This window comes from Coregonus clupeaformis, chromosome 29, assembly GCF_020615455.1.
Source record: "Coregonus clupeaformis isolate EN_2021a chromosome 29, ASM2061545v1, whole genome shotgun sequence".
Lineage (NCBI taxonomy): Eukaryota > Metazoa > Chordata > Actinopteri > Salmoniformes > Salmonidae > Coregonus > Coregonus clupeaformis.
Window position 1 is genome coordinate 7,807,937 of NC_059220.1, and position 26,065 is coordinate 7,834,001.

Sequence of the window (26,065 nt, forward strand, 5' to 3'; positions counted from 1 at the left end):
TCTAACTGTAGCAGACTGTAATCAGTTTAGTTGAGTCATTCTAACTGTATCAGACTGTAATCAGTTTAGTTGAGTCATTCTAACTGTATCAGACTGTAATCATTTTAGTTGAGTCATTCTAACTGTATCAGACTGTAATCAGTTTAGTTGAGTCATTCTAACTGTATCAGACTGTAATCAGTTTAGTTGAGTCATTCTAACTGTGTCAGACTGTAATCAGTTTAGTTGAGTATTTAGTCGAGTCATTCTAACTGTATCAGACTGTAATCAGTTTAGTTGTGTATTTAGTCGAGTCATTCTAACTGTATCAGACTGTAATCCGTTTAGTTGAGTCATTCTAACTGTATTAGACTGTAATCAGTTTAGTTGAGTCATTGTAACTGTATCAGACTGTAATCCGTTTAGTTGAGTATTTAGTTGAGTCATTGTAACTGTATCAGACTGTAATCAGTTTAGTTGAGTCATTCTAACTGTATCAGACTGTAATCCGTTTAGTTGAGTCATTCTAACTGTATTAGACTGTAATCAGTTTAGTTGAGTCATTCTAACTGTATCAGACTGTAATCCGTTTAGTTGAGTATTTAGTTGAGTCAATCTAACTGTATCAGACTGTAATCAGTTTAATTGAGTATTTAGTTGAGTCATTCTAACTGTATCAGACTGTAATCAGTTTAGTTGAGTCATACTAACTGTATCAGACTGTAATCAGTTTAGTTGAGTCATTCTTACTGTATCAGACTGTAATCAGTTTAGTTGAGTCATTGTAACTGTATCAGACTGTAATCAGTTTAGTTGAGTCATTGTAACTGTATCAGACTGTAATCAGTTTAGTTGAGTCATTCTAACTGTATCAGACTGTAATCAGTTTAGTTGAGTCATTGTAACTGTATCAGACTGTAATCCGTTTAGTTGAGTCATTCTAACTGTATCAGACTGTAATCCGTTTAGTTTAGTCATTGTAACTTTATCAGACTGTAATCAGTTTAGTTGAGTCATTCTAACTGTATCATACTGTAATCCGTTTAGTTGAGTCATTGTAACTGTATCAGACTGTAATCAGTTTAGTTGAGTGTTTAGTCGAGTCATTCTGACTGTATCAGACTGTAATCAGTTTAGTTGATTATTTAGTCGAGTCATTCTAACTGTATCAGACTGTAATCAGTTTAGTTGAGTATTTAGTTGAGTCATTCTAACTGTATCAGACTGTAATCAGTTTAGTTGAGTATTTAGTTGAGTCATTCTAACTGTATCAGACTGTAATCAGTTTAGTTGAGTATTTAGTCGAGTCATTCTAACTGTATCAGACTGTAATCAGTTTAGTTGAGTCATTCTAACTGTATCAGACTGTAATCAGTTTAGTTGAGTATTTAGTTGAGTCATTCTAACTGTATCAGACTGTAATCAGTTTAGTTGAGTATTTAGTCGAGTCATTCTAACTGTATCAGACTGTAATCAGTTTAGTTGAGTGTTCTATTGAACTGTAACGAAGTCTAACGAGCTGAAACAAGCTTTAACAAGGTGTGTGCGAGTCGAGTCTGACTCTTATAAAACTCACCTATCATATCAGCTCAGTTTGTTTGATAAGGAAATCTGACAAACCATGCATAGATATTAGTAGATTTTATTTAACCTTCATCTGAACTGTCAGTTTTCAGCTCTGTTGTTCTCTCCTTCTCTCCTTTCTCTCTCCGTCCATCACAAAGCTGCATTCCTGGATTGTTTCACTGACACCTGATCATTAAGTCTGAGATCTGAGGTCACACACACACACACACACACACACACACACACACACACACACACACACACACACACACACACACACACACACACACACACACACACACACAGACAGGCCATGCAGAGGGATGGGATGGCCTCTGACACCCAGACCCAAATTAAGCATGACTGAGGGATGGAGAGAGAGATGGAGAAAGGAAGAGATATGGAAAGAGAAGGAGAGAGAGATTTTTAAAGGGTGGTGTTCAGGCTGAGGTTGTGTTTTGTTTTTCTAATGAGGGTGAGAAGGTCAGCCCTTGGGAAGGAACACACACACATACCATCTCAACCAGCTGTGATACTGTGGCTGCATTTACACAGGCAGCCCAATTCTGATATTTAGCCTGTCTACACGCAGTAACCTACAGTAACCTACCCTGTTCCTCATTTGTTGTACTGTCAGAATCATCTCCATGGAAGATAGATTAAAGACATGCTCTGGAACAGATTGAAGACATGCTCTGGAACTTTGGCGACTACCAAGTTTTCTTTAAACCTCCCACTTCGGGCTGGATGTGTCAATGTGTAGTTCATGCGTGCATAATCTATCAGCAGAATTACTGGCTTACTTCAAATAGGCACAAAATCTCTAGTTTGAAAGCGACTGTTTTCTGGAAGTTGTGCTGCGCCATTTTCCCTACATTTTCCCCTCTTGGGCCAGCCCCCTTGAAATTCGAGTTCCAGCCAATCAGCTTTAGTCCCTCGGAATTTGAGTGACAGCTAGCAAAATGCACACACAGCAGAGAGAGAGAGCAATGACATGGTGCACATATCTGCACATATGTGACGTAGTACGTCATTTTCTTGGACCACTTTTGGCTCGTAAGCGCTACTTTCATAACTACTGGCTAAAAAGTAGACAAAAGTACTGGAGAATCTTTTTAGTATGTTCTGTCACAAATGTAGACAGTGCGTAGAGGCGATTCCATATGAAAAGCCACTGGCACAGGAGAGAGCCATCCATAACACGTCCACAAGAATCAGCTTTCCAAACGTTACTCTTTTCGGGTGAAGTTCCCATTTATTGCTCATCTAAAATATAAAGAGCTCCAATAAACATACTCTCATATAAAAAGGTGCAGAGAGATGCATTCTATAAGCTGTATCTTTGATATGGTAGGAACTGCATGCCCACTCTCACCTGTGCTCACCTTTCCTGGTCACCTGTGCTCACCCTTCCTGGTCACCTGTGCTCACCCTTCCTGGTCACCTGTGCTCACCCTTCCTGGTCACCTGTGCTCACCCTTCCTGGTCACCTGTGCTCACCCTTCCTGGTCACCGTCTCCTGCACACCGGGCCCTAATTGTTCTCTGCCTTAGGCAAGAAACTATTATACAAATGCAAAAAAGGAGCCAAGAAATGTACGTGTGTATTATGTGTCTTCTTGGAGGGATGATCTTCAGAGCCAGAGGTTGCTAGCACTTAGCCCCAGCTCAGCCTATAACAAGGTAAGATCTGTAGTCGTCCAAGGCAGCATCCTGTAGCACCCAGTGTGCGTCTGTTGTAGATGGGGTGGGCAGTAACAGCAGGGCAGCCAATCTCTCCTGGGTTGTCACCGTCTTCTCTTAAGGGACCACCAGAGATCCACACCAAATCGGGTCCCAGCGGTGTCGTCATCAGCAGGGTCGATGGCCAATCAGCAACTCCACGCCGGCCCCAATATGACCCTGCTGTACAAAGTCAGACAGCCCCTGTTTCACTCGATCCACCATTTTTGAGTCTTTTTTAATTATTTCCATATATTTGTCAATTTCTTTAAATGTTCTGCGAATATCTTAAGTAAACATTTTATCAGAGCAGTTCTGGGAAAGAACGTTTTACTCCACTTCTTCCTTTATAATCCATCTTCATCTCACGCAGCCCATTCACCAGAATGTTTATTCAATGACATGACGTCACTCTTTTCCATTTCACCAATGCGAAGATAATACAGAGCCCAATACTCTGTTCTAATGTTCATAAATGAAGCATCAACATATTGGATAGCATTTCCCTATGAAACACTTGACTCCAATTCCTATTCCACAACGCTACAATTTACAAAACAATGTTCAACTTACATCGCGCAGCACAAGAGTGGAGCGCACGTACCAATGTCCTTTGATGAGCAATGGTGCGGGAGATTTAGTTCCTGGATTCTTCTTGTTTCTCCAGGAAATGCTTGCCACAATCCTTGTTCATTGTCACAGGCATAGCACGAGTGATTCCAATAATCTGACATGCTGCATGCAATGATCCATTAGTCAAATTTCCAAGGAGAGTTAAGTTCTTACTTTTGTAGTGGCGATTCCCTATGAAAAGCCACTGGCACAAGAGAGAGCCGTCCATAACACGTCCACACACATACATACATACTATTTAGATTTTATATGCCCAATAAATGGTAACTTCACCTGAAAAGAGTAACGTTTGGAAAACGGATTCTTGTCGACGTGTTATGGACGGCTCTCTCCTGGGCCAGTGGCTTTTCATATGGAATCGCCACCACAAATGGAAGAGCTTTATGCCCTCTCCTCACATGTGCTGCTAAGCTATGTATGTCATCAGTCACTCTGTGCAGTATGTGGCTGTGCTTCCTGGGTCTAGGAAGGCGTACGTCTGGATAACCTTGTTGCCTTTACTGTGTTTGACCTTTACTGATACAATAGCAAGTACACATTCTTGGTCCCCGGCCCCAGTATGCCCACGTGTTCAGAGAAAACAGTGCACTGCTCACTGCTGCTTCTGATGACTGCTCTGCTGTTCCTCTGTCTCTCTGATCAATATGAAGCACACTTGGGTGAGTTGGGTTACATACACTGCATTTGAGACGCCTATGTGCCCACTTGACATGCAGCCAAAAACAAATTCAGTTTTCCTTTTGGAAACCAATCTTCTCCCTGTGGCTCCTTTTCCTAAGTAGTGGACACAGCTCCAATTTGTGACCGCCGTTACAGAACAGATATGTGATGTGTTGGGTTTGGGGGGGTTGCTGTGCTGATGACACGCTGGTAGCAAAGCTGCTCTCTGTGGATCTGTGAATGAGACTTGACTGTGGCCTTTGAGTCTTGCTTCTGGATCGTGTAGGATCTTGAATATCACCGAACACTGGATGTGTGGCTATTCTCACTTGTTTTTCAATGAACAGGATGAGCTCAAGGAGTCTAGCACGACTGCCTGCCACGGCGCTGCTCCTCTAACTCACAAGCAACCGACCTCCACCTCTCCCTGAGTTTGTAGGGTCGTTTCAGGATGATGTTCTTTAAGCTGGAGGCCAGATCCTTCTCGTCCATGTCTTCCATTGCATTACAACAACCTCTGAGGTATAACCCATTGGCCTGTAACGCCTTGTGGCTAGGCCAGCTAAAAGCCTTCTCCATGTATGCACTGGCAATCTATGTATTAATTACCGTAGTTCTCCTTTGATAAGCCCTTGGCTTTCTGATAGCCGCTATCTGGAGCCATATGTTGGCAGCTCCTAACTAGCTCTCGAGCCTGCCCTCTGGTGTACGGTTCGAGGAAGTACAGTTTGTCCTGGCTAGTTTGGGCTCTATTCTCTATATACCACGTTCAAATGACTGAATGAAGGGCCTGTACTGTAAAATGTCACCATCAAAAATCAGTAGTCTCTCTGGGTGGCAGAAATATGCTGCTGTTTGACTAACATAGCAGTAACTTCATTCTGTCTTTGGAGAATGGTAATGAGAGGGTTTTCTATGTTTTCCTGTGAAATGTCCTGAAGGTCTTGCCTGTTTTCCCCGTGGCCCTCTATGTGAGTCGGTCAGCACAGAGGGGCCTTGTCCTGTATAGGCCTGCAGACCTGGGTTAGAGTATTGTGGTGCAGCAGTGTGCTCTCTATGAGCTGCTGTCTGAATCACACTGTGTCCTGACTGTTCTGATTGAGTTGAAACACTGTGAGCCTGGGCTGATTGAATGTGCTCAATGAATTGGGGTCCCTCTTTGGGATGCACACTTGGTGCATGTCTGGCAGAAGTGCCTATCTGCCCTGTGTGAAATTCAAGGTCTGAGATCCTGTATCTCTCTGCCATTTCATCAAAGTACTCATTCATGCTATTGTTGTTGAGTTCTTTCTTCCCCTGCTGAGGCAGCTGCTATTTCAGTTTGCAGCTCAAGAGTCTCCCTTCTTTTCCTCAGTTCCATCTTTCGTAGTTTAATTCCTCCTCCTTATCCTCTAGACGGTGTTTGAACTTCAGAGCAGCAGCCTTTGTTATTAATGCTGGTCTTTCAGCCTCTGCTCGGATGCAGGCTGAGGATGTGGAGGATACACCTGAGCGTGAACTCCTGTTATACCTGCGGCTGGAGGTTTGGGACACACTGTCAGTAGGTTTAACATCATCTTTCAGTGCATTCATCAGATTTCTCTGGCGCTGGGGCTGCACCTGAGATTCATTGGGACACAGTAACAGGAAATGCCTTAATATGCTACCATTTGGGTTCGTACCAATTCAACGTATTATTTTTATTTCATCCTCAGGTATCATGTGATGATAGGAGTCAATAAAATCTTTGAATCCCATTCATGTTTTTTTTTTACAACTTCAATATTCTTATTGTCAGTCATCAGATCAGTAACAATGTTCATTTTGCGAGTCAGCTTTCCCAGTCTAAATTGTCCAATCTATTTGTCCCATTCTAATTCCATTCTTAGCCACAATGGAGTGGTGAAATGTTAGTCTTGACGCAAACAAATCCAATGCCCAGAATTTGATTTGGCATGGGTCCTCAGATCCTCAAACGGTTCTACAGCTGCACCATCGAGAGCATCCTGACTGGTTGCATCACCACCTGGTATGGCAACTGCTCGGCCTCCGACCGCAAGGCACTACAGAGGGTAGTGCGTATGGCCCAGTACATCACCCAGTACATGGCATCCTGCCATCCAGGACCTCTATACCAGGCAGTGTCATAGAATGTTCTCTCTGCTACCGCACGGCAAGCGGTACCGGAGCGCCAAGTCTAGGTCCAAGAGGCTTCTAAACAGCTTCTACCCCCAAGCCATTAGACTCCTGAACATCTAATAAAATGGCTACCCAGACTATTTCCATTGCCCCCCCCCCCCTCTTTTACGCTGCTGCTGCTCTCTGTTTATTATCTAGTCACTTTAACTCTACCTACATGTACATATTACCCCAATTACCTCGACTAACCGGTGCCCCCGCACATTGACTCGGTACCGGTACCCCCCTGTATATAGCCTCGATATTGTTATTTTACTGCTGCTCTTTCATTATTTGTTACTTTTTTTTTATTATAATTTTTTTATTTAATGTTTTTTTTGTATTGTTTTTGGTATTCTTTCTTAAGTTGAAAAATAATAATCAATTTATTTGTCGTTATTCTGGATACAAAAATGTGAAGAAAATTCTACCAAAACGAATTCTGATCATTCAAACTAAAGAAACAAACAGCATGGTAAACATGGTCTGCTATGGTCAAACTACTGTGCTGCCATTCCAGTAACTCCCAGTAGACCTTGGGGCATGTACGCCTGCAGAGGGGGTACACACACTTGACATGGGATTAGTTGCAAACACACTTATAACAGAAATTCATCATGAATTGGAAACATACAAAAATGTACAATACAACCTATTTGGCTCCTACACAGCGCTTTCTCTCTTGATTATCCCCCCCTCCCCCTTACTTCTGGTGTGTTTGTGTTTGTGTGTGTGTGTGTGTGTGTGTGTGTGTGTGTGTGTGTGTGTGTGTGTGTGTGTGTGTGTGTGTGTGTGTGTGTGTGTGTGTGTGTGTGTGTGAGAAGGTGAGGAGACTACCAATGCTGCTGTATTTTCTGTCTGGAATATGAGTCCTATGTGTGTAGGAGGGAAGAGAACGGGGAGAGGAGGAGAGGGAAAGGAAAGGGGGAGAGGAGGAGAGGGAGAGGAGGAGAGGGGGAGGAGGAGAAAGTGGTTGGAAGGACAGAGGGGGAACGGAAGAGAGGGTGAGTGTTCAGGGTTGCAGGTCTGTTATTCTGATCAGACAATGACTCATGGACCTGATACCCCCACTTTCTCCCTCTCTCTCCCTCTCTCACCTCTCTCTTTCTCTCCTCTCTCCCTCTCCTCTCTCCTCTCTCTCCCTCTTCTCTCTCCCGCTTCTCTCTCCTTCTCTTTCGCTCCTCTCTCCCTCTTCTCTCTCCTCTCTCTCCCTCTTCTCCCTCTTCTCTCTCCTCTCTCTCCTCTCTCTCCCTCTCCTTGGAAAACCCTGACCCAAGGAACCAGGCTTGCCAAACCATAAAAAGCAGCGCTGCCTCGCTATGTTTACAGAGTGTTTACAATCTGTCCTTTATGATGTTTTTCTCTGACATATTTTCCCCCTTCACTAAATGCTCTCTTTGTGTCATCTCTTTCTGATCAGGGGAAAGCCACTGGGTTTGGGTAAAAGCTGAGTGGTATTTCTGGGGTAAATCACTGTGTGACTTAGAGAGAGTTTGGTGGTAGGACTTAGCTTCCAATATTACAGGGCCTTTTTTTGTAGCTTTATTGACTACATACAGATGTAGGATCTTAATTTAAGCCAGTTTGATACAGCAGGAAAATAATCCTGCAGCATCAGGACATTTGAATTATTATGTTGATTATAATTAAATGACATTTTTGTAGGGGTTGATACAAATATTGTAAGGGAAAATCAAGTCTGAAATTTAAAAGTGGAAATTACAAACCTCAATACACCACAAATGTAAAATACCCTGTATTGCAGGAAAGTTATCCTGCAACAGTGTGATCAAATTAAGATCCTACATGTGACTGTGTTGGCATGTTTACAAGGGGAAAAATGGAAACCAATGATTGGGGGGTATTCTACGAGTTTTCCTACGAGCGCTCTGTAATTTTCTCTAGCGTCGTCAGCAACCCCATAATCATCCAGAGGCATCAGCGTAGGAGACAGGGTTCATCGCTCGCTCAATGTTTATGTCACACTTTGATTGAACATGTGGCTAACGAGGAGACACCAGGATGCAAGCATTTCTTAGACTTTCTCGTACATCATGCAATAATTATGAGTTAATCTAGAATTATCTGACTTTGTCACTCACTTCTCTCTCTCGTACTCTCTCCCTCTCTCTCCCTCTGTCCCTCCCTCCCTCCCTTTCTGTTTGAACCTTACAGTGACAGAGAAGACTGCTGTCCTGTTCTCAGCTGAGGGGACCAGTGCATATTTCATAGAAGACAGAAGAGAGAACCCAGTTCAGACTTTATGGAAGGGGGTAGCCAGAAGTTTTTTTCCATAGAACCATACAGAATTAAAGATCACAGTCAGCTGAGTTTGACTTATACACAGACAATACCAGCCTAGACCTCTCTCAGGCCAGAGAGAGACAGTTAGTGACATCATCATGAATGCCCCGCCCACAGGAAGCCCCAGCCCAAATATGGAGGTGAAGGTGGTCTCCCAGGAGATGGCTTTGTTTAGCAATGCCCTGGCGGCCTACACCTTCATAGCAGGTAAACGTTGACTGAAACAACAGGTCTTATTGTTGAGCTGTTGTTTTGAATATAAACATGTACTGTTCAGGTCTCTGTCAGTTCAGGTCTCTGTCAGATAAATAAATAAACATTACTCTTTTTATTTTCTGCTCTCAATCTCTTTGTCTGTCTCTCTCTCTCTCTCTCTCTCTCTCTCTCTCTCTCTCTCTCTCTCTCTCTCTCTCTTTCTCATCTCTATCTCTCTTTCTCCTCTCTCTCCCTCCTCCTCTCTCTCCCTCTCTCCCTCCTCCTCTCTTTCTCTCCCTTCTCCTCTCTCTCCCTCCTCTCTCTCTCCCTCTCTCCCTCCTCCTCTCTTTCTCTCCCTTCTCCTCTCTCTCTCCCTCCTCCTCTCTCTCTCCCTCCTCTCTCTCTCTCCTCTCTCTCTCTCCCTCTCTCTCTCTCTCTCTCTCTCTCTCTCTCTCTCCTCTCTCTCTCTCCCTCCTCCTCTCTCTCTCTCTCCTCCCTCTCTCTCATCTCTCTCTTCCTCTCTATCTCTCATCTCAGCCCAGCCTGAACGAGCAGCTCTGGTGTTTGTTAGTGGTGTGTGTCTGGGTCTCCTCCTCACCCTCTGTGCCCTCGTGGTCCAGATACACTGCCGCACCGACTGTCACTACAATAACCGACGACGACATCACCATCAGCATAGCAACAGGCATCACCATGGGGACCATCACTGTCACCACCATAACCAACCTGGCAACCCTAACACAAGCAATCCTGGCATAACCACAGAGACGAGCGAAGACAGCGAATCAGTGGACTGGGACGACGGGACTTCTGACCTATCGGCTCGACGACGGAGACGCTTTGAGAGAACGCTGCTGCACACCAGCGTGTTCACATCCGCAGAAGGTAACACACACACACACACTACGTTGTACTTTGTTGTTTTTTTATGGTTAAGTGTACAGTGCATTATTTCGTTAATATTGTTGGTTTGGTTGTGTTTTGGTCTGTAGAGTTGGAGCGAGCTCAGAGGGTTGAGGAGAGAGAGAGGATCATACGAGAGATCTGGATGAACGGACATCCTGACATCAACACTGTCACACGCAGCCTCAACAGATACTACTGACAAGGACAGAGACCAGAGGGGAAACGAGAGACAGAGAGAGATGGATAGACAGACAAACAGAAAAATAAAGGATAGTGATATGATGCACTTTTAGACAAGGTAGCATTGACAGGCTGGTGAAGCCCAGCTGTGGACAGGACTGTTAGCCAGGGAAAGGATGAGGGGAGGGGACAATGACACTGGGCCACAGAACCATGGGTGTGTCAGACATAACACCAGACTTATGTCACGGCGAGATATGAACCCGGGTCCCCCGCAGGAGAAACCAACATCTTGACCATTAGACCAAGAGGAAATTACCAAGAGCCCCCATGACCCGACTCAGGTCCACTACAGTTATGCCAACCCACGGCTTTTAGATCTGTGATGGGGCGGGAGCAAGTGCACACTTCACACTAGAGGAGAGAAGTGTGGAATGAGAATGCAGCCTGATTGTGGCCCAGGATGATTCCTCTGGGGTCAGCCCCCTCCTAATACTGAGGTGGATGTTGTCACCAACCTGTGAGCACACTGTGCTGTTCCTGATACCATCCCCATCACCGTTGACAAAGGCCCACAATTCACCTCTGTGGAATACTCTGATTTCCTGGATGAACATTACACACTACGTTGTACCTGACTGGCACGGTCATACACAGCACTGTTCACTACCAGGACAAGGACCACAGAGAAAACCTGTGAACTAAAATGTCAAGTTTGCCTTCACTCAATCTTAATGTATATTTAATTGATCCACTGTTGTATTTTGTAAATAAATTCATTTTTTATAAAATAGCAACACTTTGTTAGTTTGTCTCAGGGATGCTTTTAAGCGTTGTTGTTGGGGAAATGTTTTGTATTTATATATAGCCCTTTAGAAGGCTGGATGGAGCCACCACCATATTGCAATAATACAAATGTGTTAGGCGCTTATATTTGTCCTATTCCACACATGTACATGTGTGCTTGTGTGAATTGGAAATGTGTTTTTTGCATATCCCAACTCCACCTGAGACACCCACGGAGAGGGTCAGCCATTGCTAATGCCTATCTGGTCCCTTCAGCTCTGCTAACACTGAGGCGGTAACTAGAGTCTCTACGATACGTGTTGCTTTTGGAGTGACGTGTGGTGGTGCAACACTACATTGTGATGTTTTCAACGGGGCATCACAGGGTAAACGGTGCAACACAGTAGTAGTATTATCTCTGCATCCTTTCTGGGTGTTTCCCCTAGCTTGTCTCCTGTATTGGAAAAACTGTCTGTAAAGTGAACACTTGTTTCTCTGCAAGAGGTTCTGTATGTACAGTATGTATGCCTCGCTTCCTTGAAGTAACCACATATCTGAGACAGGTGGATAGGTGAATGCAGTAGGATGGAGGATAGGTGAGCGCAGTAGGATGGAGGATAGGTGAACGCAGTAGGATAGAGGATAGGTGAACGCAGTAGGATGGAGGATAGGTGAGCGCAGTAGGATAGAGGATAGGTGAACACAGTAGGATAGAGGATAGGTGAACGCAGTAGGATAGAGGATAGGTGAACGCAGTAGGATAGAGGATAGGTGAACACAGTAGGATAGAGGATAGGTGAACACAGTAGGATAGAGGATAGGTGAACGCAGTAGGATAGAGGATAGGTGAACGCAGTAGGATAGAGGATAGGTGAACGCAGTAGTATAGAGGATAGGTGAACACAGTAGGATAGAGGATAGGTGAACGCAGTAGGATAGAGGATAGGTGAACGCAGTAGGATAGAGGATAGGTGAACGCAGTAGGATAGAGGATAGGTGAACGCAGTAGGATAGAGGATAGGTGAACACAGTAGGATAGAGGATAGGTGAACGCAGTAGGATAGAGGATAGGTGAACGCAGTAGGGTAGAGGATAGGTGAGCGCAGTAGAATAGAGGGTAGGTGAACGCAGTAGGATAGAGGCTTTGCCACCTTGCTCTCACTTATACAATCATTATACAGATCAGTGATTTCCTCAAGGAAGGGAGAAAATAAGGAAATACAATTGAATTGAAGGATACTATTTAAGCACTCGAACAGGGAGTGGATGACTGAGACCAACACTCTGCCCTTGATTGAATAACAAAACCCTCTAGAAACAAATGTTCTGTTCTGGTCTGCCCTGTCCTGTCTTGTTCTGGTCTGTGCTGTCTTGTTCTGGTCAGGTCTGGTCTGCCCTGTTCTGGTCTGTTCTGGTCTGTTCTAGTCTGGTCTGCCCTGTTCTGGTCTGTCCTGTTCTGGTCTGTCCTGTTCTTGTCAGGTCTGTCCTGTTCTGGTCAGGTCTGTCCTGTTCTGTTCTTGTCAGGTCTGTCCTGTTCTGGTCAGGTCTGTCCTGTTTTGTTCTGGTCTGTCCTGTTCTGTTCTTGTCAGGTCTGTCCTGTTCTGGTCAGGTCTGTCCTGTTCTGTTCTGGTCTGTCCTGTTCTGTTCTTGTCAGGTCTGTCCTGTCCTGTTCTGGTCTGTCCTGTCCTGTTTTGTTCTGTCCTGTTCTGGTCTGTCCTGTTCTTGTCAGGTCTGTCCTGTTCTGGTCAGGTCTGTCCTGTTTTGTTCTGGTCTGCCCTGTTCTGGTCTGTCCTGTTCTGGTCTGTTCTGTTCTGGTCAGGTCTGTCCTGTTCTGGTCTGTTCTGGTCTGTTCTAGTCTGGTCTGCCCTGTTCTGGTCTGTCCTGTTCTGGTCTGTTCTGGTCTGTTCTGGTCAGGTCTGTCCTGTTCTGGTCAGGTCTGTCCTGTTTTGTTCTGGTCTGTCCTGTTCTGTTCTTGTCAGGTCTGTCCTGTTCTGGTCAGGTCTGTCCTGTTTTGTTCTGGTCTGTCCTGTTCTGTTCTTGTCAGGGGTCTGTCCTGTTCTGGTCTGTCCTGTCCTGTTTTGTTCTGGTCTGTCCTGTTCTGGTCTGTTCTAGTCAGGTCTGTCCTGTTTTGTTTTGTTCTGGTCTGTCCTGTTCTGTTCTTGTCAGGTCTGTCCTGTTCTGTCCTGTTCTGGTCTGTCCTGTTCTGTTCTTGTCAGGTCTGTCCTGTTCTGGTCTGTTCTGGCAGGTCTGTCTATGAGCTTATACTGCCATCTGCTGTTGACTGTAATGTACTACACTTTTTCAATCCCTCCAAAACAAGGCAGTAGGCATGAAGGGTGCTTCCTCTCCTCATCTCCTTCCTTTCTCATCTCATTCCTTTCCTCATCTCATTCCTTTCCTCATCTCCTTCCTCTCCTCATCTCCTTCCTCTCCTCATCTCCTTCCTCTCCTAATCTCCTTCCTCTCCTCATCTCATTCCTTTCCTCATCTCATTCGTTTCCTCATCTCCTTCCTCTCCTCATCTCCTTCCTCTCCTCATCTCCTTCCTCTCCTCATCTCCTTCCTCTCCTCATCTCCTACCTCTCCTCATCTCATTCCTTTCCTCATCTCATTCCTTTCCTCATCTCCTTCCTCTCCTCATCTCCTTCCTCTCCTCATCTCCTACCTCTCCTCATCTCCTTCCTCTCCTCATCTCCTTCCTCTCCTCATCTCCTTCCTCTCCTCATCTCCTACATCTTCTCATTGCCATCCTTTCCTCATCTCCTTTCTCTCCTCATCTCCTTCCTCTTCTCATCTCCTTCCTCTCCTCATCTCCTTCCTTTCCTCATCTCCTTTCTCTCCTCATCTCCTTCCTCTTCTCATCTCCTTCCTGTCCTCATCTCCTTCCTCTACTTCATCTGCATTCTGCAAAGATAATTTAACAATTTGATCCATGAATAGCAATTTCTATCTATAGTGGTCAAGGAGGGACATAAAAACCTTGAAGTTACAGCCTACATCATTTTTTTGTCTCTTAAGTCTCTTAAACAATAGAGTGATAGCACAAATCTTTGGTAATATTCTTAGTTATTTGGTAACCATCGGGAGAATAATATGTTATTCTAATACAGGAGACTTATACTGTATTAACTATCTAATAAAAGTAATGTTGTACCAATTTGATTAATTAGTTAAAAATGACTGAAAAAAACCACAGACTGTGGCTTTAATGCGCGGCCATGACGTCAGAAGCAATCTTCAAGGGAGAACGGAGCAGAGCACCGGGTACCCTTCCTTGGAACGGACGAGTCTATGCTGCTGCGTGGGACTCATCACAACATTGCAGATCAAGATTCTACATCTCCGTGATGAGACAATACACCACGTCCCGGGCCATGGCCAGTCGGGGAGCCTCGTGCGTGGCCTGCTGCCATGTTTGCGTTTTCGCGTTTACTGCATTTCTCATTGTGGCTGAGCGGACTGCGCGTGAGTTTAGCACTGCCGTTAACGACAACGACCGAAACACACACACACCCCTCCAGTGATGGAGATAGGCCTGCATTCTCTCACCACACCTAGGCTACAATCACAGCAATACAGTGTTAAACCAGGGAAGGTTGCATGGTTTCATTCATATTTCCTAAAGTAATTCATTTTTTAATTTGCATTTGCAGATACATTACGATCTGTATAGGTCCGTGCATCACTAGTGTCGATCTATATTTACCAAGGTGTTACGAAAACATGCAGCAGCCGCCGCGAACAACATATCTGCTGTAGCTGAAGTTATGCTAATAGAAAAGTGGCGCATTTCTGTAATATTCGAGCGCCTTTTTCTATGTGCCATAAATGGACAGGGGAATGGGCGGACCCTACTCTCTCTCCTACCCGCAGGTCTGGTCCGGCAGATGGTTCATATTACTGGGACAGGGAGAGAGAACGAGGGAGGGCGGGGGAGTGGAGAGGAAAGGAGAGGCAGATATGGAGGGAGAGAGCACCGCATCGTTCAGTAAGTGGCTCTAGAGGCAGGAGGCGCGTGCATTTTGTAGCCTATTAGAGCTAGGAGACAGCAGCAGCATCACCCAGGGCCTACCCGGTCCTCAGCCTATAGTCGTGATAGAGGTCACATGCACACACACACAGATGTTGAAACTGTCTTCATTGTTCTACTGCTTATCACATTTGCCGTTTGGGAAAATATATTACACATTCATTAGAAAATTACATATTGATTACGTTTGAATTAGCATTCTCCTCTGTGTCTTGGGTCATATGGACAATTTGGTACCATGTGTGTCCAGTTTGGTACCATGTGTGTCCAGTTTGGTACCATGTGTGTCCAGTTTGGTACCATGTGTGTCCAGTTTGGTACCATGTGTGTCCAGTTTGGTACCATGTGTGTCCAGTTTGGTGCCATGTGTGTCCAGTTTGGTACCAGGTGTGTCCAGTTTGGTACCAGGTGTGTCCAGTTTGGTACCAGGTGTGTCCAGTTTGGTACCAGGTGTGTCCAGTTTGGTACCAGGTGTGTCCAGTTTGGTACCATGTGTGTCCAGTTTGGTACCATGTGTGTCCAGTTTGGTACCATGTGTGTCCAGTTTGGTGCCAGGTGTGTCCAGTTTGGTACCAGGTGTGTCCAGTTTGGTACCATGTGTGTCCAGTTTGATACCATGTGTGTCCAGTTTGGTACTATGTGTGTCCAGTTTGGTACCATGTGTGACCAGTTTGGTGCCAGGTGTGTCCAGTTTGGTACCCGGTGTTACCAGTTTGGTACCATGTGTGTCCAGTTTGGTGCCAGGTGTGTCCAGTTTGGTACCAGGTGTGTCCAGTTTTTTAAATGTTGACCTAAGTACCAAACAGTGCCCATTATTGTCACATTATTTTTATGTAAACACCAGCTGCCATTACACTACAAAATACAGCCTGTGTGTAATGTCCTGTATCATCTCTAATGATCTACGTGTGTGTGTTTGTGTGTGCGTGTGCGTGTGAGTGTGTATGCGTCCACAGTGATCTACTGTTTTGTGTACTACCTGTGGGTGGGGCATAACTACTGTTACGCCCACTGGGCGGGGCTTACGGCCTTGTTCCTCCTCCCTGGGTGGGGTCCCCAGTTGCTCAGTTGGCTGTGGTACCAGGCGGATGGACGTATACGCAGCAAAGACCTCAAATGGACTCACATCCTACACCTGGGCATCTTTAGAAGGTAACGTACCACTGTAGTACCTCTTTGGGGTCAGAGGTCAGCGATGAAACAAGAACACTCTCTGACTCTGTGTTGTGTTCCAGGTTATGGGAGACTATGACGTCCGCTAGAGAGGATCAGTGTAGCGAGATAATGCAGCAGGCTGACGTTTCAGCTCTCCGCCTGCTGGAGGCGCTGGTGGTCACTCTGCCACAGACCGTCCTGCAGACGTACGTCCTCATCTGTACCGATGTAGGACTGTCTTCACCAGGTAGGAAAGGGGGGATACCTAGTCAGTTGTACAACTGAATGCATTCAACTGAAATGTGTCTTCCGCATTTTAACCCAACCCCTCTGAATCAGAGAGGTGCGGGGGCTGCCTTAATCGACATCCATGTCATCGGCGCCCGGGGAACAGTGGGTTAACTGCCTTGCCCAGGGGCAGAACGACAGATTTTTACCTTGTCAGCTCGGGGATTCGATCCAGCAACCTTTCGGTACTACACGTGTGTCTGTGTGTGTATATTTTAATTTTTTATTAGGGGGTAGATCAGCTTTAATACTGCAGATAGATTGTAGCTTCCATCAATGTAATTGTCTGCATCATTTCTAATCCCCCATATATTTTTTTGTAAATATACACTACCGTTCAAAAGTTTGGGGTCACTTAGAAATGTCCTTGTTTTCGAAAGAAAAGCAATTTTTTTGTCCATTAAAATAACATCAAATTGATCAGAAATACAGTGTAGACATTGTTAATGTTGTAAATGGCTATTGTAGCTGGAAACTGCTGATTTTTAATGGAATATCTACATAGGCGTACAGAGGCCCATTATCAGCAACCATCAGTCCTGTGTTCCAATGGCACGTTGTGTTTGCTCATCCAAGTTTATCATTTTAAAAGGCTAATTGATCATTAGAAAACCCTTTTGCAATTATGTTAGCACAGCTGAAAACTGATTAAATATGGCCTTCTTGAGACTAGTTGAGTATCTGGAGCATCAGCAATTGTGGGTTCGATTACAGGATCAAAATGTCCAGAAACAAACTTTCTTCTGAAACTCATCAGTCTATTCTTGTTCTGAGAAATGAAGGCTATTCCATGCGAGAAATTGCCAAGAAACTGACGATTTCGTACAACGCTGTGTACTACTCCCTTCACAGAACAGCGCAAACTGGCTCTAACCAGAATAGAAAGAGGAGTGGGAGGCCCCGCTGCAGTTTGAGAAACAGACGCCTCACAGGTCCTCAACTGGCAGCTTAATGAAATAGTCCCCGGAAAAAAACCAGTCTCAACGTCAACAGTGAAGAGGTGACTCCAGGATGCTGACCTTCTAGGCAGAGTTGCAAAGAAAAAGCCATATCTCAGACTGGCCAATAAAAACAAAAGATTAAGATGGGCAAAAGAACACAGACACTGGACTTTTTCTTTGCAACTCTGCCTAACACACGAAATTTGCTATGAGATGCGAAATTGAGCTCAGGTGCATCCTGTTTCCATTGATCATCCTTGAGATGTTTCTACAACTTGATTGGAGTCCACCTGTGGTAAATTCAATTGATTGGACATGATTTGGAAAGGCACACACCTGTCTATATAAGGTCCCACAGTTGACAGTGCATGTCAGAGCAAATACCCAGCCATGAGGTCGAAGGAATTGTCCATAGAGCTCAGAGACAGGATTGTGTCGAGGCACAGGTCTGGGGAAGTGTACAAAAACATGTCTGCAGCATTGAAGGTCCCCAAGAACACAGTGGCCTCCATCTTTCTTAAATGGAAGAAGTTTAGACCACCAAGACTCTTCCTAGAGCTGGCCGCCCGGCCAAACTGAGCAATCGGGGGAGAAGGGCCTTGGTCAGGGAGGTGACCAAGAACCCGATGGTCACTCTGACAGAGCTCTAGAGTTCCTCTGTGGAGATGGGAGAACATTCCAGAAGGACAACAAATCTCTACAGCACTCCACCAATCAGGCCTTTATGGTAGAGTGGCCAGATGGAAGCCACTCCTCAGTAAAAGGCACATGACAGCCTGCTTGGAGTTTGCCAAAAGGCACCTAAAGGCTCTCAGACCATGAGAAAGAAGAATCTCTGGTCTGATTAAACCAAGTTTGAACTCTTTGGCCTGAATACCAAGCGTCACATCTGGAGGAAACCTGGCACCATCCCTACGGTGAAGCATGGTGGCAGCGTCATGCTGTGGGGATGTTTTTCAGCTGCAGGGACTGGGAGACTAGTCAGGATCGAGGCAAAGATGAATGGAAGAAAGTACAGAGAGATCCTTGATGAAAACCTGCTCCAGACCTCAGACTGGGGCGAAGGTTCACCTTCCAACAGGACAGCGACCCTAAGCACACAGCCAAGACAACGCAGGAGTGGCTTCGGGACAAGTCTCTGAATGTCCTTGAGTGGTCCAGCCAGAGCCCGGACTTGAACTCGATCGAACATCTCTGAAGAGACCTAAAAATAGCTTTGCAGCAACGCTCCCCATCCAACCTGACAGAGCTTGAGAGGATCTGCAGAGAAGAATGGGAGAAGCTCCCTAAATACAGGTGTGCCAAGCTTGTAGCATCATACCGAAGAAGACTCAATGCTGTAATCGCTGTCAAAGGTGCTTCAACAAAGTCCTGAGTAAAGGGTCTGAATAATTTTGTAAATGTTTATTTTTAATAAATTAGCAGAAATTTCTAAAAACCTGTTTTTGTTTTGTCATTATGGGGTATTTTGTGTAGATTGATGAGGGGGAAAAACTATGTAATCAATTTTAGAATAAGGCTGTAACGTAACAAAATGTGGAAAAATTCAACGGGTCTGAATACTTTCCGAAGGCACTGTATATATATATTTTTTTTCTTCCCCTAACCCTACCATCCCTCCCCTAATTGGAGTAAACCAATGGACAACAACACTTAGGCTTCTACTTCCAGCTTATACATACTATATACATTTTACGAACACAATGTATTTTTACAATAGTTATCTTTTGTTTGTTTTTAATCCCATCCTTCAGCTACCATCAACCCATCCCATCTATCTCTGAAGACCATCCTGTGTGTGTTTGATACAATCTCCTTATAGATTATTCATGTTCTCTCTCTCTCTCTCTCTCTCTCTCTCTCTCTCTCTCTCTCTCTCCCCTCCCTCCCTCCCTCCAGTGTCAGTGTGTTTTGTGGTGTGTCTGCTGTCCCTGGCCTGGGCCTTAGTGCTGTATGCCAGAGCCTGTTCCCTCATCAGACCTGGACATCTCCCCATGTCCCCTGCTGCATTCGCCTGTAGACTGCTCTGGAGGGTAAGAGGGTAGGGGGGCGGGCTGGGTGTGTGGGCTGGGCTGGGTGTGTGGGCTGGGTTGGGTGTGTGGGCTGGGCTGGGTGTGTGGGCTGGGTTGGGTGTGTGGGCTGGGTTGGGTGTGTGGGCTGGGCTGGGTTGGGTGTGTGGGCTGGGCTGGGCTGGGCTGGGTGTGTGGGCTGGGTTGGGTGTGTGGGCTGGGCTGGGTGTGTGGGCTGGGCTGGGTGTGTGGGCTGGGCTGGGTGTGTGGGCTGGGCTGGGTTGGGTGTGTGGGCTGGGCTGGGTGTGTGGGTGTGTGGGCTGGGCTGGGTTGGGTGTGTGGGCTGGGCTGGGCTGGGTGTGTGGGCTGGGCCTGGGTGTGTGGGCTGGCCTGGGTGTGTGGGCTGGGCTGGGTGTGTGGGCTGGGCTGGGTGTGTGGGCTGGGTTGGGTGTGGGCTGGGTTGGGTGTGTGGGCTGGGTTGGGTGTGTGGGCTGGGTTGGGTGGGTGGGTTGGGTGTGTGGGCTGGGTTGGGTGTGTGGGCTGGGTGTGTGGGCTGGGTGTGTGGGCTGGGCTGGGCTGGGTGTGTGGGCTGGGTTGGGTGTGTGGGCTGGGTTGGGTGTGTGGGCTGGGTGTGTGGGCTGGGCTGGGTTGGGTGTGTGGGCTGGGCTGGGCTGGGTGTGTGGGCTGGGTTGGGTGTGTGGGCTGGGTGTGTGGGCTGGCCTGGGTGTGTGGGCTGGCCTGGGTGTGTGGGCTGGGTTGGGTGTGTGGGCTGGGTTGGGTGTGTGATAGTAACATACTTATTGTATTGTGTTTAGGTCAGCATGTTGGGAGCACGTCTCGCCACCCTCACACTCTTCACACGCCTGTTCCGTCAGTGGGTCCTTGGAGTTATTGGTGAGTGTGTGTGTGTGTGTGTGTGTGTGTGTGTGTGTGTGTGTGTGTGTGTGTGTGTGTGGACGTGTTTAACTATACTTGTGGGGACCAGAAGTCCCAACAAGAATAGTAAACCAAGAAATGTTTTGTTAGTCCCTACAAGGTCAAATGCTATTTCTAGGGGGTTTAGGGTTAAGGTTAGAATTAGGTTTAGGGTTAGGCGATAGGGTTAGGGTTAAGAGCTAGGGTTAGGGTTAAGGTTAGGTTTTTGGATTAAGGTTCGGGAATTGTATGTCCCCACAAGGTTAGCTGCGCAAGAGTGTGTGTGTGTGCAGTATATGTGTGTGAGCATCTCTTTTAATGTGCGTTTGTAGATGTGTCCATTCAGTGATGTTTGTCCTGCACCCATGTATCTCAGGTCTTCACTGGTTGGGTGCTACGTTCTGGTTGGTGTCTCAGCAGAGTGACATCATCAAAACGCCGCTGCGCTGGCGCCTGTTCAACCTGGTGCTGGGAGCTGTTCACATCTTCCTCTTCCTCAACGTCAAGGACGGAGCCTCCCGATGCCGCATGGCCGGATTCTACCTGGTGGGTCTCTCTCTGTCTGTGTGTGTGCGTGTGTAAATGTCTCTCTTCTCTCTGTCTTGTGTGTGTGTGTGTGTGTGTGTGTGTGTGTGTGTGTGTGTGTAAATGTATCTCTTCTCTGTGTGTGTGTGTGTGTGTGTGCGTGTGTGTAACTCTCTGCTCTCTCCTGCAGGCCATGTTTATCGAGAACGCTCTTCTTCTGCTGGCAGGTTCCGACTTCTTCAGTGCTGCATCATGGGATAGCATGGGTATCCCAACCGCTGTGTTCTGTAGTTTCCTCATTGGTGAGACAGCACACACACACACACACACACACACACACACACACACACACGTTTGTTTCTATCCTCGTGGGGACCTAAAATTAATTTCCATTCAAAATCCTATTTTCCCTAACCCTAAACCTAACCCTAACCACTAACCCCTTTACTCTTACCATAACCCTAATTGAAACCCTAGCCCCTAAGCTTAAAATAGCCTTTGTCCTCATGGGGATGTGAGAAATGCCCCCACGAAGGAGAATTTACCTTGTTTTACTATCCTTGTGGGGACTTTGGGGGATTTTAGGTCCCCACAAGGATAGAAGAACACACCACACACACACACACACACACACACACACACTCACCTGTCTCTGTGTCCCTCTAGGTGTAATAGCTATAGTCCTGTATTACCGGTTCCTCCACCCCAAGTCCTTTGAGATCTTCCAGAGCATACGTCACCATGGAATGGGCGGAGCTTGTGCCGACCGGGGCTCTTCTCTCTCATTGGATGAGAAGAGCCATCGCCACGGTCAACTTGTGGGGGGCGGTACTTTGTTGGACCTCCCTAGCCAATGGCAGGGCTGGAAGCACCACCACTGGCTGCTTATTCGCCTAGCCCTGAAGACTGGGGATGTGGCTAGAATAAGCCATGCCTATGGCGAAGGGGGATTGGCTGGGCTGCTGGGACTGCGGGAAATGGCGCTGCCAAGGTCCCCGGACATTCCGCAACATTCTCTCAACGTTCCACAACCTTCTCCGAACATTCCACAACCTTCGCCGAACGTTCCACAACCTTCTCCCAACCTTCCACAGGTCAAACAGGTGGAGGAGGTGAGATGAGCATTCCTTCCTCTTCTCCCTGAAGTGTACACTTCACATGTTGTTGTTGTTGTTGGCAAGCTGCTGTGCCATGTTTGGAGGATCAGAACTCCTATATTTTCCAAATAAATCTTTACCCTGAAAGTTCTATGTGGTTGAATGTTGTCTGTCTTAAAACCGAGCACTTCTGGGAGCAGGCATCAAGTTGAGGATTGATTTGCAGTTCTCTACTATTGTTGGATATTATCCTCTATGTTTGTCTCCTGGGACAAGTTAGCTTTTTCCTTGATGTGGAACCTTTCACAATAACTTCTGTCTTCCTTCCCCTCAGGTGATAAAGGCAGCCCCAGCAAGAGACATCATCAGTGAGGTGAGACAGGCGGTGAGACATGAGGTGAGACAGGGGCTGTCCTCTCCCTCTCCCATCCAGGAGGTCAAGCTGCCGCTGGTGGAGGTCCTAGTTGAGGAGGTCAGAGCCTGCCACCACTCTGAGCCTGCCACCCCGCAGGACGACTCCAGCCCCCCTCCCTCCAACGATCGAGATGACGAAGACTTCCAGAGTGCTGCCTATGGCTCCCCTACACCCTCGTCCCCCAGGCACCCAGACTACCGACACATCGACAGCAACGTGGTCACCTCCAACACCCAAGGGTCACCTTCTGCGGGGTCTCTGGATGTCAGACGTGGTTCGTCTCCAGAGAAAAGGTCACCGTCCCTGCTGATGGGCATGGGAAGCCCCCAGCGGAACTTTAACCCCGCGGAGTCCGGCACCACCTTGTATTTCAGCGCTGACGTGGTCTCCCCGTCCAGCGGCAGCTACCTGGGCTGGGGCTCTGAGCTGTCACCCATCTCCAGCTACCGGAGCCCCTACCGCATCAGGGAGCCCCTCTTCACCTCCACCCCCAGACAGGAGCCTCGTGCTGGGCCAGAGGAACCAGGCCCTGGCCCCTCTACTACCGCCACCACCGCCATCACCACCCATGCTAGAAAACAACTGGTCCAGTTTGTAGACCATAGAGAGAAATTGATCTAGAGGGGCCAATGGGTGGAGCGAGATGATCAGACCTCGTCAAATACTCTCAAATACATGTTGACGTGTGTTTGATTTAGCTCGACCGGTGTGCAGCTGGGTGGCGGAGTTTACACTTTTGGGACTATTTCATTAGTTCCATTGTACCACTGTTCCATTCCAAGCTAAATCAAGCGTGCATAAAGTATTTGAAAGTATTAAGGCCCAAGGGGGTGTGGTATATGGCCAATATACCACGGCTAAGGGCTGTTCTTATGCACGACACGACGCAACGCGGAGTGCCTGGATACAACCCTTAGCTGTGGTGTATTGGCCATATACCACAAACTCCAGAGGTGCCTTATTGCTATTATAAACTGGTTAACAACATAATTAGAGCAGTAAAAATAAATGTTTTGTCATACCCATGGTATACGGTCTGATATACCACGGCTGTCAGCCAATCAGCATTCAGTGCTTGAACCACCCAGTTTATCATATTGTATTTAACCCAGATGTAGAGATTATATAGAACACAATATATAGAGAGTATTTTAGAAGATATATGACATTAGCCTGGGTGTCAGGCTGGTTCTGCATTCAACAGTGCTATTACAACATTGTTATCATGCCAGACAACTGCTTCATTACTAGCCAAGGGCTTGTTGACTAATTCAGAACCAGCCTGGCCCCCAGGCTAGCCAGATGTGTTTCACACTAAATAACTATAGCTTGTCTTGAGTATCCAGTATTATCAGCTAGTGTGAGGTTGTGAATCCACACGTAACTGTCACACGCAGACACATTACATATTATTATTATTATTATTATAAGAGAAGTAGTCTGGAAGTAGTCTTTTAGTGAAGGAACAGTGTTTTTCTCCTTGGCCCTGATTCAATCAATCACAGATCAGCATTGTGGCTTTACTCAAAATGTATGGATTTTGCTGACGTGAAGTTTCATGTCCACATTCAATGATAATGTCTGTGAGAATAATAGCTTGTAAGGGTGTGTTGGTTTTAACACGGTTTACACCTCTGATAGTGTCAGCATTTTGAGTGAACCCTCAGTGTGGTTTACCCTGATATGTGATTGATTGAATTGGGACCGTCATAAAGCGTTATGATTCATAATATCTTAAATTAAATTGTGATTATTAAGGTTTGACAGAGGAAAGAGTTTATATATTTTAATTTTTTTTCTTGTATATATCTGATATAATCTGAGACAGTTTGCACTTCTGCGCAAATATGAGGTATTGTGATATGATTGGATAACTGAAGGGGAGCTATTGGTTAGTCAAGAGAGGCTCTGATCACATGTTAAGGTTTACTTTACTATTATAGGCTACTGTATATAAAATATTTATTATTTTATCCAAATGTGATATTTAATCTAAAGGTACCCTAGCAAATTAAGGTAATATACGTTAATGCTTTTTATTAACAAATATTAATACTCTTATTTACAATTAGTTTACAGCTAGTCCCGACATGTCAAGCAGACAATTCAATCTGAAAGGTACTAGCATTACAATATACAGTATATATGAGATTTTCAATTGTGTTCAGGTGTTCAATTCATTTCGGTCAGTATAAATACTGTTCCCAAGTGTTGAATTAACTTTATATGGTAAAGATCTTTTATGAACCATTTGTAGGGAGCAATGACCTGTTCCTGTGAGACCGGAAGAAGATCCAACTAATCTGATCTATTGAAGTGGCACCAGAGCAGACTGTATCTTTCAGTGTGGAAGTGCCTGAAACAAGCTGCTAGTAATATTGATGAGCTTCCAGATCCTCTAACCCTACAGCCTGGTCCCATTTCTTTCCCTAGCCCCTTCCCTTAGTCCCTAGGGGCTTAGTTCATAGAAGGGGCTAGGGAGAGAAGAAGTGACAGGCCTATCTAGGGGGTATAGGTCACGTGCTGCTATGGATGTTTGGAGGTCAGTGTTATCAGATTATTATTTTTTTTACAGTTCTTTATTTTGTTTGATTGGGGTTATAGTGAGTTCATAACTAACCTCGTCCTCCAGGCTCAAGAGATGGAGCCGGCTGGGGACCAGATTAGTTCTGAACTATTGTTTTACCTCTGTTGCTATAAAGGGAATGTGTGAGCTAGATAGAGCTGAGGAAACAGTACCATTGCATGTTTGTCCTTATTTTTATACAGCCTGACACAGTGTACTGTAACTAATGATACGTGAAAAAAGAAAATCACTCACACACACATTGCATTAACTAGCTTTTAGAATGTATGTCTATGCAAAGTTAATATGCTAGCTAATATAACCTACTAATATCAGTATTGACTTTAAAATGTATCTTAGTGCAATAACACGCTTTAGAATGCTATCTCAAAGCCTTGGCTTGATAATCAAAATGATCAATTGATGATCAGCGCTTGCCTTGTAGAAACGACAGCATCAGCTGCGATGGCTGTGGGTCTCATTGCCTTACCTGTATGTAATGTTCATCACAATGAATGGAAAGGAGGGCTTCCATTTTCAGTTTCTTGCTTTGTATTCTTCGAATTTTTATTTTGGCCACATTTACTGTATGGAATGTGTACGGTAGTGTGATTAATTGTGTTTTGACTAGGTTTTATATCTGTACTTGACAATATGCATTAACAAAATGTTGTTATTTTTATTATTATTGTTACATCAGGCAAATGTGATGCATCTGATTGGCCATCATTTATTCTAATAATACTAGGGGTGGTTAATAACTGTATTAGTACACCTGAATAAACACTATGGTTACCACTATGGAATAATGCTTTGTGTCTATTGCTCTAATCTAATCAGTAAAGAAATGAAAGTGACCATCTTGATTTTACCTCCCAAAGTAAATGCCTAGGCTTTAGCTCAGCAGGCTAACATAGTCTTCTGCTATGAAGATTACCCCGGTTCAAGCCCAGTCAGTCACACCTTTATTCTGTTTCTTCATGATGATCTAATCAGATGTTTGTCCGCTGAGTACAGAACAGAAAGAAGACTGATCA

At 45.6% G+C, this 26,065-nt stretch overlaps 2 protein-coding genes across 2 annotated transcripts in view; both read left to right on the top strand.

Moving 5' to 3' along the window:
* LOC121544279 (protein eva-1 homolog A) overlaps positions 1-11,052 on the top strand; it is a 21,606-nt gene extending 10,554 nt beyond the window's left edge. The window contains exons 2-4 of the mRNA XM_041854187.2: positions 8,892-9,227; positions 9,753-10,100; positions 10,208-11,052. Coding sequence (XP_041710121.1) covers positions 9,119-9,227; positions 9,753-10,100; positions 10,208-10,320 — 570 coding nt within the window. The 5' untranslated portion in view covers positions 8,892-9,118 and the 3' untranslated portion in view covers positions 10,321-11,052. The remainder of the gene's footprint in view (positions 1-8,891; positions 9,228-9,752; positions 10,101-10,207) is intronic.
* A 3,298-nt stretch (positions 11,053-14,350) lies between these two features.
* On the top strand, positions 14,351-23,334 carry LOC121544612 (XK-related protein 5). The gene is made up of 9 exons (XM_041854592.2): positions 14,351-14,552; positions 16,074-16,269; positions 16,353-16,519; positions 19,401-19,534; positions 20,326-20,404; positions 20,802-20,971; positions 21,141-21,252; positions 21,617-22,062; positions 22,382-23,334. Exons 1-9 carry the CDS (start codon positions 14,435-14,437, stop codon positions 23,081-23,083), a joined length of 2,124 nt encoding a protein of 707 aa, XP_041710526.2. The 5' UTR covers positions 14,351-14,434; the 3' UTR covers positions 23,084-23,334.
* The last annotated feature ends 2,731 nt before the right edge of the window (positions 23,335-26,065 follow it).

Bases quoted from the DNA above. Each gene is read 5' to 3' on its own strand.
- LOC121544612 (XM_041854592.2), top strand. From the start codon at position 14,435: ATGAGACAATACACCACGTCCCGGGCCATGGCCAGTCGGGGAGCCTCG. The intron at 19,535-20,325 runs GTAAGAGGGTAG...TATTGTGTTTAG, and splicing joins CCTGTAGACTGCTCTGGAGG to GTCAGCATGTTGGGAGCACG. The intron at 20,972-21,140 runs GTGGGTCTCTCT...TCTCTCCTGCAG, and splicing joins GCATGGCCGGATTCTACCTG to GCCATGTTTATCGAGAACGC.